This window comes from Gadus macrocephalus, chromosome 9 (genome assembly GCF_031168955.1).
Source record: "Gadus macrocephalus chromosome 9, ASM3116895v1".
NCBI lineage: Eukaryota > Metazoa > Chordata > Actinopteri > Gadiformes > Gadidae > Gadus > Gadus macrocephalus.
Genome location: NC_082390.1, coordinates 4,940,211 through 4,960,061, shown reverse-complemented (window position 1 = coordinate 4,960,061; position 19,851 = coordinate 4,940,211). Strand labels below are relative to the sequence as shown.

The 19,851-nt window shown below is 45.1% G+C and overlaps 3 protein-coding genes across 3 annotated transcripts in view; 1 reads left to right on the top strand and 2 right to left on the bottom strand.

Moving 5' to 3' along the window:
* The window catches only part of kcnq1.2 (potassium voltage-gated channel, KQT-like subfamily, member 1.2), a 78,968-nt gene extending 72,320 nt beyond the window's left edge, over positions 1–6,648 (bottom strand). Inside the window, exon 1 of the mRNA XM_060061562.1 lies at positions 4,458–6,648. Coding sequence (XP_059917545.1) covers positions 4,458–5,020 — 563 coding nt within the window. The 5' untranslated portion in view covers positions 5,021–6,648. The remainder of the gene's footprint in view (positions 1–4,457) is intronic.
* Positions 6,649–8,232: 1,584 nt separating this feature from the next.
* On the top strand, positions 8,233–17,046 carry mrps35 (mitochondrial ribosomal protein S35). The gene is made up of 8 exons (XM_060060367.1): positions 8,233–8,395; positions 8,577–8,629; positions 8,814–8,981; positions 10,128–10,188; positions 10,312–10,451; positions 12,474–12,583; positions 12,730–12,799; positions 15,761–17,046. Exons 1-8 carry the CDS (start codon positions 8,263–8,265, stop codon positions 16,049–16,051), a joined length of 1,026 nt encoding a protein of 341 aa, XP_059916350.1. The 5' UTR covers positions 8,233–8,262; the 3' UTR covers positions 16,052–17,046.
* A 280-nt stretch (positions 17,047–17,326) lies between these two features.
* Positions 17,327–19,662, bottom strand: LOC132464147 (MANSC domain-containing protein 1-like). The gene is made up of 3 exons (XM_060060366.1): positions 19,188–19,662; positions 18,664–18,798; positions 17,327–18,383 (listed from the first exon to the last, which is right to left on the bottom strand). Exons 1-3 carry the CDS (start codon positions 19,462–19,464, stop codon positions 17,377–17,379), a joined length of 1,419 nt encoding a protein of 472 aa, XP_059916349.1. The 5' UTR covers positions 19,465–19,662; the 3' UTR covers positions 17,327–17,376.
* Between the last annotated feature and the right edge of the window lie 189 nt (positions 19,663–19,851).

Genomic DNA, 19,851 nt, shown 5'->3' with positions numbered 1-19,851 from the left:
ATCTAAAACCTAAATAAAAGTAGTGAGCTTGTATATCTCTTTCTAAGCTCTGCCATTCCATCCAAATCCAAACAGTCACCAGAGAACCTGAGCATCGCCAGAGGGGAGCTGGCTTGCTTAGGTCCATTGTAGATATGCACCAAAAAATTTGCTTTTTTAGCAAATGTCCACAAGAATATTATACAAGTCTTCTACAAATGCTGCTAAAAGAAGCAATAAGTATGAATGGTCATTATTCCGTTCATAGCCAAGCCAAATCAACACAACTACCTCTGTTTATGTTGATGCAATGGTGCTAACAACGCTGGATGGCTTAACACTGCATGCTATCAATGATATCATAACTTGTTTTCTGCCGCCGCCGTCACATAGCTAAAGCCTGACAACGGGCACACACACAGCTGGCAAGCGTGTGTCCCTTCTGCACCAGAAAGTAAACCACGACCATCCCATCAGACCTGCCTTATGCTTTGTCTGGCATTAATTCATTTTTTCACTTGCAAATATGTCACATTTATTATGTGCCGTTTCCCCCCGGTCCATGTCCACAAGTATTCCCACGCCTAATCTCCAAAAATACATTGAGATGTATTTCAGATTCTGAATGCGAATGTGATTTACTGCCAAGTAGGTTAACCCATACAAGGAATGTGGCACTGCAGCCAATGTTTGGAAAACCCTGCTTTGATAATGATCCAAACATGATGACATGCTTATTTGAGGAAATTATGCAATGTCATGGATAGGAAGGATTACAAAGAGAGAGACAGAAGCCGCCATGCTGTAGCGTGCCCCAGGTAGACATTTCTTTATAACTTTATGAAAACATACATTTAGCCATTTAGCAGAAACTTTTATCGAAACTGAAAAACAAGATAGGCTGAACAATCAATATTAGAGATGCACTAATACATCAGCCGATTGGAATTGTGTGTGCTATGACATTAGGAAGCATGTTTTTTTTTAACAACTGAAAGTTGGGGATGCCATGTAATCGGGGATGCCATGTAAATACTTCTAAGTAGAAGTATTTACATGGCAAGACGACATGATCAAGAAATGATCAGCAATATCAGTAGCAGCCTATAGTAGATTATAAACATCGATGTCGCTGCAACCCTAATCGATACACTATCACCAATCAATAATACAATGAATATTGGAGCAACTAGACTTATTTGAAGAGACACTAATATACTTTCACACACGCCGTTGGCTGTGATTCTGCGGGAAGTGCCGCAGTACAGCAGTCTGAGCCAAAGCCCCCAGCTGCTTTGTGATAATCAGGGTCCCAGATGTGTTGGCCACCCTAAATATTGTTCAGCCTGGGCTAGGATTGCCCAGGCCTACCCTGGATCACTCAAACATTCCCAGGACATAGGTGCTGCAGAGAGCTGGGCCATACATGACCATAGCACTGCATTGTCGTGATTTCGCTTCATCTAGCGTGTTTGAATGACTTGTGGTTGGCATGTCAAATGCTGATTAATACAGGGGGGGGTTGGTGAACATTCTGTTTCGCTGTATCTTGTTCAGAATCACTTCTTATGATTTATAGGGTTAAAGGACTAGCATTTTAGAATAATGAATGTGCATTATGTATGCAGAGACATCACAAACATAGACATAAATATGCAGTGAAATTACTCTCACACACACACACACACACACACACACACACACACACACACACACACACACACACACACACACACACACACACACACACACACCACACATCCATCACAGCTGTAAGCATTGACAAATCTACCCAACTTCCTTAGCCATTGTTTCTAACTGGCTGAAGAGAAACGGTGACAGCTCACACCAAATGATGAAGACCCCATGCTGTTGTCTGATCACTTCGGTGCCTTACGCAATGGGGAAGAAGACAAACTGCAATGCATATATAGTGCTAAGGCCATGGATCCTACTGGGGGGACCTGGTACATGCTTTTATACCACACAAACTCAACAAGCAAACAACCACGGACATCATGGTTCATTAACCCGAGTGTTGAGAGACACTCAAACATGGGGGGAGGCGTCGTGGTGGACGGACACTACCAGGACAGAAGTCATTTTTGACCCTCATCTTAAATTATGAATCGTCATAATCATGCTAGTTTTTCTTAGCAGCTCGACACTTTGCTAGCTAACAACTGAAAGACATCACTTTGGGCTCCTTGGGTATGTTGTCATGGCAATCATAGGAAAAGTGATCCATCATCATTTTCAAAGAACTAAAATTAGAAGAATACAGTGTGTTCCCTGATTAAAGGCACCATTAGCGATAACAGTTCTGGCGGTCGGAATATAGGGCTATTCAACACAAGCAACAAATTGATATTGCGTACAGCGTCTTTAACACAAGGCCCTAATCCAATGACACTGCATGTCATGTCTGGGCATCATGGCTGCTCAGCAGCAAGACCGTCGGCCTCCATCTCATCCATGATCTACAACCAGCCTTGTAGAGGCAGCCTTCAACAGAATCAGCCGCTTACTAATGCCGCCGCCACCAGAACCACCCTCACCCCCCAGCCCTCACGGAGCAGCTTAGAGTGGATTACACCACATCATACAACCACCACAAACACCGATATTCCATCCTGGTTTAGCAATCATCTTGTGCTCGAATTACTCAGAAAATAGGAGGTGAATCTGCTTGCATCTTGGAGGCCGAGATGAATGGGAAAGCGTACGAAGATCAGGCCTGTGTGTGGATCATACACGACAGAGTATTTAAGCGCGTGAGCATGCACCATATTATCCATAACGGTGTAGTTACAGTGCCAGGGTTTGTGTTAAACACACATGGAGATGTTGTGATCAGGAAGGAACACAGATGGCCAATGGAAGCCCGAGACATACACATCAGGCCCTTTTGAAACCAAACCCATTAGCTACCGCAGAGTCTCTGCTAAACGCCCTTGGCTGTCATATTGCCGACAGGTCACATCACAGCACCAGGGATTCATTTATTAATGTACCGCCAGGATGCTAGTGGGTATCAAAACCACTGCATTTTAGACGATTACTGACACCTGATACCGAAGGATTATCTCTAGAAACAGACATCCGCATATGAATTAAGAATCTGTAGGGTATTGGTATGGGACAGTATTTTGGTATCAGAAGGGTTCTGCTTCATGTTTGCAGTCCCAGTATTATTGACAAGTCCCGTTTGAGCGTGTTTTGGTTGCATACAGGGTCCGTGTTGAGAGCAACAATCTCGGAACCCACTGGCTATCATCTGAAGATGACGTAGCTATAACTTTGCTTCACCATCTGTCATAGAAAGATAACATTTCATACAGAATGCTTAACATCTTCCCTATACATCTTATAGCATGTATTATATGCATTATATGTGTGTTTATATATGTGAGTATACTAATACCTCAAATAAAGTTGTACATTGTTTGTGGATAAATTGTTTGTGTTTGTGTATAGGCCTGTATGTGTATGTATGATAATTTAACATTTTCCACCTCTGTCTGTTTAAAGTTGTGTGGATCCAGTGTAAGATACTGTATGCATGTATACTTGTGTGCCAGTGCGTGTGCGTGTGTTTGAGCGTGTGTGTCACCCTAATGAAGATTGGGCTGATCAGAAAAGCCGGCCTGTTACCGTCTTATCTTGGCGTGTCATAATTGTGACGTCATTGTTGGAAAAAGTATCCCTCAACTCCAAGGTCAAAACCCACGTTGCGCTGTAATTCTGTATTCTGCCTCGTTGCTGTGTTCACATGCTGTTCTCAGCACTGCAAACTCTGTTCACACCAAAAATGGTGTTCACAGGCTGCTGTTGTACAGACAGTGTATCGCATATTAGTACAGAATACACAACAGGGAGTTTAATACAGCATAAACAAAATTGTGTTGACACAAGTCAAACTTATACCAACTAGGGTTAATATAATAGCCCGATGACCATGCATTTCCAGAACACCAAATAGGGTCATACAAGTCATAAATGAGGTGTATTTTAAACAGGAGGTGAGCATCGGACAGCTAGTGGACGAACTCGATAAGCAGCTTCATGATGAACGAGGTAGCTGAGCTGTTTATAGTTAAGCAATAGATGTAATAACAGAGAGAGAATTGGTCACAGACAAACCAACCAACTTTCCCCTGGTCTTGATGCAGACACTCTACTCTTAAAATAAGCATGGATTTGATTTCAACATTAGACAGTGATTCCTCCTGCACTTCTATTCGAGCCCGGCTCCAAAGTCGGTAGAACTTGACAAGCAATGGTCATACGATTTCGCTGAATTTTTGTCCCTTACAAAAGAAGAAAAGTGTCAACGTACTCAAACCTCACGTGAATCCGCAGCCACTGCAATTACATAAAACCTTGTCTGCCAATAACACGAGACCAACCCCATCCCGGGTGCGGATCAACCAATCAGCACGAACCCACCCAGAGAGAGGTGGTAGGGCACTACTCACACCAGGAAGTGGTAGAGGAAGCACTTCAACCCGGCGGGTCTCTCCAGGAAGTTGTAGACGTCGCCCTGCATGCTGGTCTTGGCATACGGACTCTGGAAGCTCTTGTGGTGGTGGTGGTGGTGGTGCATCCAACTGGACCGGGGCAGTGGTGGCGGCCCCGAGACGGAGGGGCGTCCCGGCGTGATCGGCAGCGCCAGATCCTTTGTGTACGGCGGCGGGTGGCTCGGGACGCCTGATCCATTATTCACCTCGCAGGCGTCCATTTCCAGGGAAACTGGAGCGTAGCGGCTCTTTTCAGCGCCGGCCCCTGAAGACGCCCTGGCCGGGGTGAGGGAGAAAGAGGGTGTAGTCGTAGAAGGCGTGGCAGCAGTTGTGACTCCAGAGGTGGTCGTCGTGCTGGACTCTGCTCGCGCGACCTCTTCGTCCGAGCCTTGGTTGGTGCTGAGGCTGGTGTTGGCGTAGCCGTTGGGCCAGCGGGCCTTCAGGGAGCGAGACAGACGGCTGCCGTAGTCCTTCTGTACGTGGCACTTCACGTGGAAGGAGTGCCCTCGCCTCTCCCCCATGGCGGTCCAGCAGGAGCGGTCCGGATCAGGGAAACGGTTCAGCGGGCGACGTGGAGTGGCGTGGGGCGTTCGTGGCTCATTTGAGGAAGGAGAGCGGTGGTGTGTGGTGGCTAGGTCATGGTGGGGACGTCGAGGCTCTTTGCTCGATTACAGGTGTCTGTGAGTGTAGGCGAGTGTGTTCACCAGACCTGCAGTGGAAGAAGTGAGATGAATCATTAAGATAGCATGACCAGCAGTGAGATCCTGCATGTATTTGCGAGGATCGACTTACCGAAGAGGGTGTAACTAACTGAACGCTAAGTGAGCCGGCCTTCAGGCGCTATCATGCATTGTTGCTCACTGGAGACGCAAAGCAGCCAAGCAGTTCCGCCTGCTTTTAACAAACTTGACAGCCAATACAACTATGCTGCCTATCGCAACTTTTATGTATTGAAAGATAACACATCATATTACATCAATCATAATTAATCAATAACAAAATAAGCAACATATCAATTATTTAAAAAAACATTGTATATGTTATAATATATATACTGCACGTTAATTGATAATGACTACGTTTTCAGGGGTTATGGCTATGCCATTCTGTGTGTCACAGGTTAAACAAGACCTGTAAGGAGCACTGCAGCCTGTGGTTAAAGATTAGCTTCCTCCCCGATGCAGTGTTGTGAACTTTGGCAGTGTTGCTCGTTATATTTTTTATCAATAAACACTGTTTTAAATACTTTTTCAGTAAAGTACAGCTTTTCACAGCACCAAAACCTTTTAGGAAAGAAATTTCAATAAGTTAACTGAGAAACAAGAAGTTTGTGCTTGACTTAATTTGTGTCGTTAATTTGAATGATTCACCAGACTTTTCTGCTATTATTCTGATTAATTTAATTTATTATAGTGCAATTCAGATAGATAAGGTTTATAACCAATTTTGAAACAAAAAGGATCCCATTTTTATTGGGGTCCAAGTACATCCTGCAGTCTTTAAAAATACCCCTGTTTCTCAATTGGAAATACTGACTTATGGGCTACCCTGAACCATCGCATGTCATGAAAGCAGAAGTGGAGGATGGGTTCTTCTGACTCAGTGTCTCTTTATGTGCTTCTGAGAAGTTGCAGAACACAGAAATGAAGTGTGAAAAGTTGCTTTCACGATCAAGCACTATAACCTCAATTGGTATATAGTAAAAGCGACTCTCAGTACGTAAGAGTGAAACTTGTGTTTGAGCCTCTGTCTGCTGTAGGTTGGAGTTACATTGGACCGAACAGCATATACCGGCACCTGATATCTGGTTCACAAAGTCTTCAGTGTGATAAGAGTGTGTGTGGATGCCACCTTGCGACGGCCCTTATCAAGGGAACATTATGCATGAGTGACTCGGCTGGCCGTTCTGTGCTGCTTGTCTCTGAAGCCAGAGTCGTATCATTGAAAATGTCAAGTGCACCGATCCAAATGTAAACACTATAATGTACCCTTGAATTGTGTTTTACTTACTGATTGGGACCACTCACCCCTTTACAAAAACAACCAATGACAAGAAAGATAACTGAATCCGGTTCTATGGTTTTCTATCAGCACTTTTACAAGTCACAGAACACCGATTTCCAAGTCAAATGGCAAATATGAATAACAATGAGGACAGATAATGTGGCAGGAAGAAAGATAAGACATAAGACAGAACGGAAATGTTGCCTTATTTTGCTGAAATCCAGCCACACTACCACACTGTAAGCATTGATTTGCAAGCAGACAGAAAGAGAGACAGAGAGACAGAGAGACAGACAGACAGACAGAGAGACAGACAGACAGACAGACAGACAGACAGACAGACAGACAGACAGACAGACAGACAGACAGACAGACAGACAGACAGACAGACAGACAGACAGACAGACAGACAGACAGACAGACAGACAGACAGACAGACAGACAGACAGACAGATACCCTAACTAGAGGGATGAGGTGATGGCTGGTAAGGTGTGTATAACATCATACACACCTTTCCAGCTGTCACCACACCACATGACCTGGCTGCAACAGCCTACCGTGAACCATGAAAGCTGGGGTGGTAGAACGGTTGCAGACTATGGAAAAGTATTTGGACCAGAGGATGTGTAACTAGAGCTATCGCCGCCCACCATATATTTGTTCTCAGCTGATGGACTGGTGACAGGGGCCACCAGGACCGCTGTCTCTCCGTAGATAGAGTTTCTGCCCCCAAACTCAACAACTAACACATACACAATACACTTTTAAGAGCATAGACGTGTGAGGGAATACGGTTACAGCGTATTGTCTGACTTTTCTATATAGTGCATCCACGCCTGCCAGCTGGCAGTCGTCAATTGCCAAATAGATTTGCCAATTGATAAAATTAGGCGTCATTTAAAATTAACGGTAGAATATTTAGAAAAATAAATCGTATCATGAACCTTGAATCCAGTAACTGCACCAGATGTCTTTAGTTACGTGTGCGTTCACTGATTGCGATGCATTAAAACTGCACAGTAGGCAGGAATCAGCCAGACAACATAAAATGAACTCACTTACCTTGAATTCAAAAAAAAGAAATACAAAGTTCTTATTTACAGTAGCCTAAACGAAATCGCATCTGTAAACGTTTGGTTTCTCCAAAAACAATCTATATCCGAATAGTTATATGATTATACACGATTATGAACCGGAGAAAATATACAGATGAACGGGAAACGAAGTGATACGGCGTGTGACTTGATGATGTGCAGCCAGCCCAGCGTACTCCTCTGAAGAGTCTCTCTCCAGCCTGCAGGTCGACGCTGCAACTGTGCACCGCTGACATGTGTTGCATAGAGCGATGATATGCGAGGCTGCTGCACGCAATGCTTCGAGACCCTTTCAATTGACACCTGTTTGATATAATATTTAAAGGTGACAGCTACACCGTCGGAATCAATTCAGGGACGATACCATACATCATATTCTACAATATAATGCTTTACACTATATGCTATCACTAAGGCAAAACATGGATAGTCGGTGTGTCTATGTAATTTGATTGTTTTGGGTAGCATTTACCTTGTATTTTTTTTGGTTTATGTCGTAGAATGTAAATGAAAGTCAGGACTTCATCGGGTAGTCCATCAGAGTCTGGTTCTATCACCTGTTCAAATATCGCACTTCCCGTCCGTACCTGGAGAGGGCGCTTCCTAATCTAAACAAAAAGTTTGAGTTTTGGACCTCTTCGCTTACCGTTATCATTGGAAAAACATGGCGGCTCACACTACCAAGATATGCCTGTCCCTAGGTCGAATAAATGGCCCTGGTTTTGGACAATATGCATCATTAAACAGGGCGACATATGCCACGGCACTGTCTACATCAAATTTTACTGGAAATAAAGGTGATGTTTGATGAAAGATTATTTTTAATGATGTCATGTCTCCTAACCTCTGCCTCGCATCCTGGTGCCTGGTCCCTGTGCTGTCATGTCTTCTGTCTTACTATGTAATACAAGCTGTAACTTCATTACAGTTAATCTGTAATTTCCTCCAAGTGTAAATGCTGTGTGTTTGTTGTTCAAGGCGGACCTGACCGAGGGGGTCGAGGAGCTTTTGTAAGGCGACCCAGACGAGAGGTAAGACAGATATCTGTACAATTCCTAAACCATGTTATTATATCATCGATAATTACAGAATCAATGGTGCACCTCGCAAAAAACAATTTGTATATATATAGACTATGAGATTTACAGACAACGAGTTCGTATTTGATGCCGACTGCGTGTACTGAGTCTGTGTGTGTGATCCTGTGTCGTTTAGCCAGGGGAGCCCAGAACAGAGAAGATGGACAGCCAGCAGGACTGGTCTGCGGTCTACCCGTCTGCAGCGTCGTTCAGACCGGGCTCTGTCCCCCTGCCTGTCCGTATGGGCTACCCGGTGAAGGGGGGAGTTCCCTCAGAGAAGAGAGGCAACCTGGAGCTGATAAAGGTCAGTGGGTCATCCCTTAAGTGGTGACATGGGGCTTATAAAGGACGATGTATTATGTAACAAATTCTGTAAAATCAAGACCATGCTTTGTGAGGCTTTATTGATGTTTTGTAATCAGCTCATTCCCTTCGTGTATACATGGATAAGAGTTTCCAGCAGTATGCATTGGATTTAGATACATCTCTCTAGGAGGGTAGTTTGTGATTAACTCTATGACTGTTTCTCACTCATCCTCAGATTAGATACAATCTATGAATCCTTTATAGATTATATGTCTCTTTATCCACTCTGACATTGGATCGAATATTCAGCATAAAGTCTAGACGACAATGAGGCTTAATATGTATGTTTCTTCGCAATGTTTAATGACTGGACATATGATTTGGATTGAGATAAGTTAATACATCAACTTGGTTACATTATACATCAATTCATTAATTATACATCAGCTGAATTACATATCTGTATTCAGTTGTGCTTGAAAGCAAACCTGCAGATGGTTGTCCTCCATCTCTGTTCTCTCAGATTTCTCTATGATCAATTCCAAGTTCAACTCCACCATGTTTGTAGTTAATTTGATTGTCGAGTGTCGTTGTGCCATCACCTGTCCCTCGATGTGGCCCAGTCTCTGTGTGTCTGGAGCAGCTGTGCTATTTGACCTCAAGTCCCGCGGAGGTTGTACCTTCCTTGGGTAGCGACAGCATGAAAGGAGGGGGGCCAGGCAAAACATTTGAGATTTCATTTTCTCCCTCTGCCCCGCAGGGCTTAAAAGATTACTTAAAGTGCTTTGCATCCTTATTTAAGCCCATACGATTTTTTTTCTTCTGTGCTTATTTATGTATCTTGTGGGAACTCCTATACAACTGTGAAGTGAATGGTAGAACTGATAGCTAGAAGTATCAGCTTTGTTACTCATTATAAATTAATAAATAATATTGTAATATAATAACAAATATATAAAGTGCTACTAAGTCATAAAAAATACATGAGGAAATATGTTGGGTAGAGGTAAGTTTTGCTGAGACCTGCATGTCGATAGAAACATTGTCATGTAGAAACAGTCAACCAATATATCAACGATGCGTTTCACAGATGTTTATTTGTTTAACTAACAATGGGTTCCCCTGTTCTTATTCTTCTGTTTAGATACCAAACTTCCTGCACTTGACACCGGCAGCCATTAAGAAGCACTGTGAAGCCTTGAAACGTAAGCCTCCTTGCAAAGCGTGTTTTTCCCTATACGAGTGTTTCCCTGTTTACTTATTAGATCAGATGGGCACTGCATTCATCCCGAGGGGAAACCGGCTGACATTTAGTTTCCTTCCATCAGCGTTCTGCACCGAGTGGCCCGCTGGCCTGGACTCCGATGCCGACCTGGACAAGCACCTCCCCATCCGGATAGAGACCACGGACTACGTCTCGGCCGGGCCCTCCGTCAGGAACCCCGCTGCCCGGGTCGTCACTCTCCGGGTGAGCTCCTCCCCCCTGCCTTTCTCCACCAATCGACTTAAAAACACCATCATTTACAGATCAATTTCATGATGGAATGGACTACCAAAAAACATACGTTCTAGCATAAATTGCAAATACAACTTTAAAAAGTATGCTAAAAAAACATCTGGTCCATATATAATGTGTATCATTTTTAATGTTTTCATTTCTTTGGTAGCTTTCATATCATTTTTACTTCTGTTATATTTGTAATTCTGATGTTTTTTTTAATCATACTGTTGTTTATTCTTTGTCTATTTTTATGTTTGTTTGACATAATGTCAAACAAGTGATTGTCTGTTGTCTATACTTTATGTTTCGGACCCCAAGAAGACTAGCTCTCACTCCGATGTGTTGCTATTGGGGATCCTAATAAATCAAAATCAATAATCTCTCTGTGGGGGTTGGAAATACATCAGCCTATGATAAATTGAGGATCATTTTTGGAGGAGCACAGGATGGAATATCATAATCCTTTGTGTAAAATGTCCCACTATCTTTGCTTAGTCCATTCGTGGGTTTAAGAATAGGAGCTTTCTGTACTATGTTGTTGGTCTCAACTTGAGTGCTTATTGTATATTAGAGTATTACAGAATATACTTGAAACAAGCCCACTGTCATTGGTTGCGTAATCCTAGCTATGGATGGATACATAGACAATACATTGTCTTTATCCTTCGCTACGTCTGGCACAACCCCCCCCCCCCCCCCCCCCCCCCCCCCCCCCCGATGTGAGCCCAGAACTGGACCAATAGGAGTCGAGAAAGAATGTAGGAAAATGGATACAGGGATTTTGAGGGAGAATCTAAATGCAATCCAACATTATGTCTCTGTGACCTTTTTATCAGGCAGTCTGCTTGGACAGCTGCGATGCCTCTAAGCTTGTGCAAGTGTGTTCTGGTCCCAAAAAGATTACCCAATTCAAAGTTTTTTTTAAATTGCTCGATTAATTTTTTATTATGTTATCATTACAATGTCTGAGGTTATTATGTTTCCACATGGACACTATATCCAATTTGATTTGTTATATTGTTAGGGGCTTTCATCTCACTCTAGCATGAGCCTGCATGAACAATCTTCCCAAAGGCCTATACTAACAAAATATATAAACATAAAAGATATCCTGCACTAATCACAAACCATCTGGTCCACTTATTCTCTGCATTAATTCAGATGTTTGTAGGTAGGAGTTATTCAGACATAAATCCCTGTGGATTAAACGGAATCAAGGAAAGATTGTAGAGTAAATAATCCCCAGTGTCCAGCAGGGGCTTGACTTCCAACCAAAATAGATTGACCTCCCCTTGAATGGTGTGCTTCTTTATGCGTGTGATGCTTATTTGGTTTTGGGATATGTTTATGGATATGATATAGGCTTATAGTTGCGGTGAAATTTCCGATTCAGTACGATTTAGTATGTACTTGTACCGTTTGACTTACCTATAGAGTAGACTGATGCTGTTAATTGTATTCCGATTTTTCTTGGGTTGGTTGTGAATCTTTCGGAGGAGCATGTGAGCAAAATGAATAAAACCTTGACCACTAGGGGCACAATAAATGTCCATATGCATATTTTGACGTGGTTGGATGGACCACTAATAACAAATTGAATGACTACAGTTGCACATGCTTTGTGAAATTCAAACCTTGATTAACTATTTCCAAACTATTTCGGATTATTCCTAGATGTATGCTGTTTAGATAAATGAAACACAATGAAACAAGCATTCAAACATTTTAATCTTGTGGTTTCAATCTATTCTCTTTGCTAGGAACTGAGCTGATATAGTTTTGTCATCTCTGAGAAGTAAAGGGATTTTAACCCGCAAAGCCTGATATACAAATATACATCAAATGGATTGACAATTCTTAAAGGATTACTTTACAATCAAAGGTCTGCTTGAATGCACCCACTATGCATCGCACGCTGTTTATGGAAAATCATTACATGCTTTCTTTTTGTACTTGTACAGTTCTATAATATCATACTTTTCCTTCCAGGTCAGGCTTTCCAGTCTGAACTTGGACGAACATGCACGGGAGAAGATGCTCAAACTTCTTGGGGACAGATACTGTAAAGACACAGACATCCTGACCATCACAACAGACAGGTAGAGTTTCTGTGGGTGTGGTTTTGGTTTTTGTGTGTGTGTGTGTGTGTGTGTGTGTGCATGTGCATGAAGACCGAAGCTCATCGATATTAAATCAGAAAATACAGCAATGTCTTTTTTGTCATTGCTCCTTCTTTCTTCTCCAGCTGTCCGTTGAAACAGCAGAATAACGACTATGCCATGTACCTGCTGACCGTTCTCTACCATGAAGCATGGGTAAGCTCCATGAGAGTTCTTAAAGTGGTCCTTCTACGAACAGTGGTGCATTGCCAACACTTCCGTTAATCTGCTGGAGGCTCTCCAATACCTGGTACATTTGGTGTTGGTATCTCTGACTTAGGCCTTGAAAACAATCGCATAACAGCACTGCGGAGCACGGTTGTCCTTCAAATTTGTGCAAAAACAATACCATCCAAATGTGACTTGCATCTCGTCCCAACCCCTGCCTCAGACCTGATCAGGGCTAACCAGGGCACACTGGGATCAACCACGACCGTGATTATCCATGCCCAGTTCACCCTCCCCCCGATGTTGAATTTACACTAGATATAGGCGTCGATCTAGAGCAGGGGTCACCAACACAGCGCCCACGGGCACTAGGGTGCTCGCAAGAACCATACGAGGCGCCCGCAGGCCTGTTCTAAACGTAGCACAACTCATTCTTCAACAACTCTTTCCCACCTTTTTTAAGTCATAATAATATAATAATTATTGTGAGAAATCATTTACATGATCAGTCTCTTCACGTAGATGAGTATCAATAGTCATTAATGATATTATAAAACTAAAGGCAAATTTGTTATTTCAGAAGACAAGTGTATCCAACTGGGTGCCCTTCGTATGACTCAGTACCCATGAAGTAGCTCTCAGGTTAAAAAAGGTTGGTGACCCCTGATCTAGAGGTTTCCACTGATGGTTTGGGAAAACATACCTGGCAGTGCCGTTGCGGACCCCCCCAGCAAGTCATACAAAGGGCTATCTTCAGTTTCACGTAAACAATTCCCCCTTAAAAATCATAAGGTTGTGTTATGCAGGCATGCAGAGTTAAAATATTATTGTCAGGATGGACTTGTGTTTAGGGGTGTGTTTGACCACTAGCCAAACCTCTAATAGAAATCCCAAGCCGCGTTAGATAAAATCGTCTCCTTAATGAGTAAATTGTAGCAACAGTAGACGGCTAACATTAAATAGGCAGAATATGCCTGTGAAGATGGTTGAAATGTCTGCCCATGTGTAATCCCATCAGGATGTATCACGAGTTGGGCAGTATTGTACTTGGACTCATGACATTTCCACACAGAGTACCAAAACACCCGGGATCCCCCTATCAGATGTTGACACCCATTCACATTCAGCCAGCCAACGCCACTCCATAGAAACCCGCCACCAAGGACCCCTCTACCCCCCCCCCCTCCCCCCTCCCCCCCTGCCTGTTGTTCCGACTGCTGCCTTCTGGAGCTCTTCTGGTCATGTTTTAGTCCCCTGCAAAGAGGCCATTTGCCGGGAAGCCGAGCACCGTCCGATGCCCTTTAAGACGCACAACGGAAGGCATAGTGGCGGCCGACGGGCCTGTGAAAGGCTGCAGAGTGCTGCGCTGTTGAGGCTGAAACGCTAGACCACAAAGAGGACCATTGTCAGTAGCTACGGTTTACTCTTGCTTTTTTTTTTTTTTTTTTATATACCTACTCAAGGACAGGCGGACACACCGGGAAGGTGAGAGAAAAACGTGCTTTGCCGATTCCACTGTGTGCTTATCCGGGCCTTCCGTCAATCAGGTGGTCGGGAGGTTGGGCGTCTGACCTGAGTGGGCCGGGTTAGGGTTCTCCGGGGGCTGCTTTTACCCCCACACATTCAAAATGTGACTCAGGAGTGAGCAGAGTGAGACATAACGGCAGGAATGTGGACACGGCGCATGCTCGTTTTTTTATAATGGAGAAAGCAGGTGGCTGTCTGTCGCCAGTCAGTTTGCCGTGCGGGTACGGTGGCCGGTGCCAGGCCTGTCAGCACTTCATTATTATTGACTTGTGCTTGTAGAATTTAGCCCAGACTGGCAAGAACGTTTTTGTAGGGAATTGAATGCCGTTTATGCAGTTCCTCGTTACCTTCCCATTGAGAGTGTATAGAGGTAATCATTGGCCGTTACTTTTCATTCCAATAGTGAAGCTATGCTTTCAGGTTGGTTGGCCCAATGTCACCGGTATGGAGTCGACTATTCACCATTATTTAGTCTTAAATTAATAAGTCATTTTAGCAGACGCTATTATCCAAAGTGATTTACAGGGATTTCTGATGCATGCTATTACTATGATTGAGGTATGGATTGGGTCTCTCGCTCCATTGTCTCCAGTAAAGACGGTGGAGGTTGCAACAGCCCGACCTGGTCTGGGACGTCCACACATGAACACCATATGGATTAGACATGTAAAGCCGTGATGAGGGCCATTAGCATCCATCAGGGCCCTGGAGAGCAAGACGGATCAGGCCGGAGCTTTAAGCCGCTCAACAGTGGGGACTATTGTTGTACCCGCAGATTGTGATGGCAGATAGGGGCGCTGGGTGCAATGGTAGTGCGGAGAAACACCATTTGTCTGAGGGAGGCTTCAAAAGACTGGGATGAGCGACGGCCATGGGGTGGCCAACAGGTTTCTCCCTCGGGTTCCCATAGCGATCATGTGGATCAGTTGGACTCCACCAAAATATGTTGGAATCTTCAAGGCCCAATGAGAAATAATAAGTGAGCATTCTTAGTCCGCCGACTAGTGAGAAACCCCCTCTTAAGTTCAATGCTGACAATGTTGTACTTCTTGAAAGGAGGCTCCTAAAGAAAAGGTTTTAGTCCTAGTAATCATCAGGTATCTTGACATTATTCTGGGTTGTAACTGGTGACCAAGTGACCAAGTGCTCGACAGTGATTCACTGTCGAGCACTGGACCGGCCAACACAACCCAATAAACTACAAACATGTTGGAACTGGAAATTGGAAGTGTTCATGAAATCATTACAGGTTCAGGGAAATCCAATCCGTGCCCAAAAATGGGCAGGTGTGTGCACAGGAGATCCATAGATGCAGTAAATGTATCGAGCCATGCGATTTAAAATTTAATGCATAATCCATCATGGGATTATGTCCAACATTCACTTATCTTCACTTAATCTTCTCTTATCCCGTGGTCTCAGAAAACGGAGGCGTGGGAGTCTGAGATGACGAGGGCGGACCGCCGCGAGTACATCTGGGAGGACAGCGCCTCGCAGCAGAACGTCCTGGACACGCTGGCCCGCATGGCCACGCCCGTCCCGGGGGAGGGCGTGGGCGTGGGCGAGGGCGAGGCGCCCCCAAGGGAGGAGCTGCTGGCCCGGCCCGAGGTTCAGCAGTACCGGGACTCGGTCACCCGACTGAAGAACGAGGGGGAGAGCGAGGGAGCCACACTCCGCTACAGAGAGGCCGTGAAGAAGCTGCTCAGTCTGTAGTGTGTGTATCTCTGACCGGGACCCAGCCCTCCACTCCCCTCAACCCATCCCGCCATCCACACACACACACACACACACACACACACACACACACACACACACACACACGGGGGGGGGGAGGCAGGGCACCTAGGGCAGTTGGAGCACAAGTAGAGGACTGCATTGGCACTTGGAGCATGGGGTTACTCTTAGAGGCTTGAAAAACAAACATTCTGATATTGTTTGAGACTCCCGTGGTCTCCTGGACAGTCAGTGGCAAACAAATACAAATGTCGTGTGGTTGAAAGTGGAACCTTTTACTTTTTTCAGTAAGGGTAAATGCGATCAAGTTATTCTTCAATCCTCATTCATAACCCCGACTCCGTTCCACTTCTTCTCTCCTCCTCACCGTGGGGGAGAGAGAGAGAGAGAGGGCCCGCATCCAAGAGAGGGAAATCATTCAGTGACAGTTCTGCTAAATATCCAGCCCCCCCCCCCCCCCCCCCCCCCCCATTGTCTCCCCACTACCTCTCCCCTCTCTCCTTCTTGAAACAGCTTTGCTCTGCGGTCCGTGCGATTTCCAGGACATTTAAAACCCCCAAATGTGCTGGACGGCAAACTGCGACCACACCACACCATCACTCGACACTTACTTTTTAAAAGCCCGGAGAGCTTCTCCAAAACGCGCGCGACAACCCTTGGATCGCCTTCCATCGCATTTCTTGCTTGGGAGCGCCCATCACTGCACTTAAGTGTAGGGCACGCTCCACAAGGTTTGGCGTAAACATCCTCTCTCACTCTTTTGAAGTGTATTGAAATGTAGCTCGGCCAGAACGGAACGTCTTCGTGTGTATCATCTATCGCCGCCCATTTTATGCCGAGGCGCTGTGGTGAAGCGCCTGCTTTTTGTGTCCTGTCACGAGCTGTTGGTTCACAAGTGAAACCAGATACGTATGCTGTAATTGTGGGCTTAATGTGTTCAGAACGTCAACTCTAATAAATCTGTTTTTCATTAACTCTAAGGCCTCTACTTGTGTTTGTGTCCCTGTGCCCAGAAGTGCTTTTAGGGTTCTCTTAAATAGTGATGCGGTATAGGATAACTTTTAGTTTAGGGGGGGAAATAAAAATGGCCTATTAAATGTGTGCAACATTCACATTAATAAGCAATAACCTAGATGATTTACATAACATTCCATTTTACATTCTTTAAATGTACATTTTAAGACACGGTCATGAACGAAACGAAAAACATGAACTCCCAATCCCAATATCTGTCAACTTTTTTTTTTTTGGGGGGGGGGGGGGGGGGGGGTGGCTTTTTCGTTTCTCTTTCCTCTCGACCGCGCTCAAGAACCCTCTCTGATGAGCACGTACTTAATCAGACGCATGGACTCCCCTTTCCCCCTCCAGGTGGTCCGGTAGCGTCCCTTCCTCTTCCGACGGCCCCGCCAGCTGACCACCGCCAGCACGGTGCAGCAACAGCTGAGCAGCACCGTCACGCACGTGGCCCCCATCACCAGCAGGGTGTGAGCCGCAACGCGCCACTCCGTCCCCACACCGTCGCCCTCCGCTCCGTTCGTCCACGGACCCCCCTCGCCGTTCCCCACCGCCGTTAGGTTCCGGCCGACGGGGCCTCCTATCGTTTCGTTCCCCGCGGCGTACTGGTTGCCGCTCTCCGCGTTAGCCAGGGGAGCAGCCGAGGGTGTGGCGGCGGAAGTCATGGTGGTAGCTTGTGATGAATCGGACACGGCTGCCGGTGTGTCTGTTCCGCGTTGGGTAGATGGTGGGGACGGGTATGGCATGGACCGTGTGGTGTCTTGCTTAGTGGAGCTGCTGCTGACCCGAGGGCTTTCTGCAATAAGCTCTTTATAATCAGTTTGTGGAGAAGTTTGGTCCAATAAGATATGTCTTGTTGTTGTTGTCGTTTTTCTTATGGTGGCTGTCAGGGGAGCGACAGGGGTGCCTGTGGCTGACTGGTGCGCCTGGGACTGGGGACTATCAGCGGCGGGGTCCGGGGTAGGCCTACTCCCAAGGGGGGACAGGTCTGTGGGGGAGGGCAAAGTGGTTTGAGAGGTTGTTGGTTGAATGGAGCTCCAAGGTGTGTTTGAACTGCTGGTGCCCATGGTTCTTGTTGTAGCGGTTCTTGTTGAAGCAGTGCCTGTTCTTCTGCTCGAGTCGGGGTTCACAGGCATGGCGGGGGTCACAGGCTTGGACGGTTGACGGGGGGGCCGGTTAAACTGCCGCTTGTCCGAGGCCATCGGCTCCGAGGCGTTGATTCGTGTGTAGAGGTGCGGTAAAACACGCACATTTGAGGTGAAATATTTCCCAAATACCAACAGGTCAGGGTCAACACCTAAGACATGGAACATTAATCATTGAAATGTTCAAGTTCAATATTCCAATCTTTTCTTTATTTTAATATTTTGGAGAAAAAAAATATGTAGGCTATATTCTCTTTGTTTACGATGCGGAATGTAGGCTACAATTGTATATATATGTATAGGCCTATATATATATATATATATATATATATATATTTTTTTTTTTAATCAGCCAATCCGATTCTGCAACACTTTCATTTTCTAGATTAATACTTAGCAATAATATAATTCCATTACAGGCTCCAGACTCACCCTTGGTGATGTTGTAGAGCACCACGTTGCCTCTATGGGTAAGTATGCAGCTTTCCAGTGTCGGGCAGTGCAGGTGGTAACAGTTTGCGTTCTCTTGAACGGTGTCATACTGAAATATTGCCAGATTGCAGGAAACTACAGACACAAAAGGACGGAAGTCTAAGTCATCGCGTGAGGCACCTGCTACAGATGCAATACACCTGATAGTCACACATTAAGTCCAATAGACCTAATATGCAAAAAAATATAACGTTCAAAATAATACAACGTTTTAAAATATAATGTTTCGTTGGTTGGTGGATTTACCAATGGATGAAACGAAAACATACAAACTATAAATGTATCGCCTTTATGAATTCAGAAATGAATAGCCTACTAAAAAGTTTCTTGAGTGAAACATAAAACCACTTACAATTCCTCGCTGTAGGCAACAGTTCCGGCATATACAACCTTGTATGTATTGCATTTATTAATTCCTAAATAAATACTTTAAAGAGACTTAAGTGAAACATACAACGACTTACAGTTCCTGGTGAGGCAGCAGGTGCGGCTGCACTTGAGAGCGGAGTCCTCCTGGTAGTTCTGCAGCAGCTGCGCGCCTCGCCTCTGGGACTCCTCCACGTCGATAAAGACACCCGGGAAGCGGCGGATCCAGCAGTTCTTATAATAAGAGGTCGGCGAACACCTGGACGCCTCGGCGCCACACACCAGACTGAGCAGTGTCAGCACACCGCACTGTACCTTCATGATGTGGATCTCCTCAAACCATGTCGAATTACGATCGGAACGGCAGGTTCGCATGTCGGGGGGGGAATGTAGGGGCTTTTTGGGTTGTCAGTCATTATAATCAGGTGGGGTGTGTGTGTGTGTGTGTGTGTGTGTGTGTGTGTGTGTGTGTGTGTGTGTGTGTGTGTGTGTGTGTGTGTGTGTGTGTGTGTGTGTGTGTGTGTGACGTGTGTGTGTGTGTGTGTGTGTGTGTGTGACGTGTGTGTGTGTGTGTGTGTGTGGGGGGGGGTTGTCCTGAGCCAGGACAGTAAAGGTGTGTCGTTTTACGACTGGAGGGAGTTGGAGACAGACGCGGTTGCAGGTGTGGATGCCCTCGTGCAGCTCTAAACTCCGCTTTAAAGAGAGTTGGAGTGAAATCCTCTTGTTTTCAGATAATGATGAAAGCGTTAACTCTGTAGATGG

What these genes read in the sequence shown, in the direction of transcription:
- mrps35 (XM_060060367.1), top strand. Translation starts at nt 8,263, where the DNA reads ATGGCGGCTCACACTACCAAGATATGCCTGTCCCTAGGTCGAATAAAT. An exon ending in AAATTTTACTGGAAATAAAG is followed by an intron (nt 8,396 to 8,576) that starts GTGATGTTTGAT and finishes TTGTTGTTCAAG; the next exon opens with GCGGACCTGACCGAGGGGGT. An exon ending in CTGACCATCACAACAGACAG is followed by an intron (nt 12,584 to 12,729) that starts GTAGAGTTTCTG and finishes TTTCTTCTCCAG; the next exon opens with CTGTCCGTTGAAACAGCAGA.
- LOC132464147 (XM_060060366.1), bottom strand. Translation starts at nt 19,464, where the DNA reads ATGCGAACCTGCCGTTCCGATCGTAATTCGACATGGTTTGAGGAGATC. An exon ending in CTGCTGCCTCACCAGGAACT is followed by an intron (nt 18,799 to 19,187) that starts GTAAGTCGTTGT and finishes TTGTGTCTGTAG; the next exon opens with TTTCCTGCAATCTGGCAATA. An exon ending in GCTCTACAACATCACCAAGG is followed by an intron (nt 18,384 to 18,663) that starts GTGAGTCTGGAG and finishes TCCATGTCTTAG; the next exon opens with GTGTTGACCCTGACCTGTTG.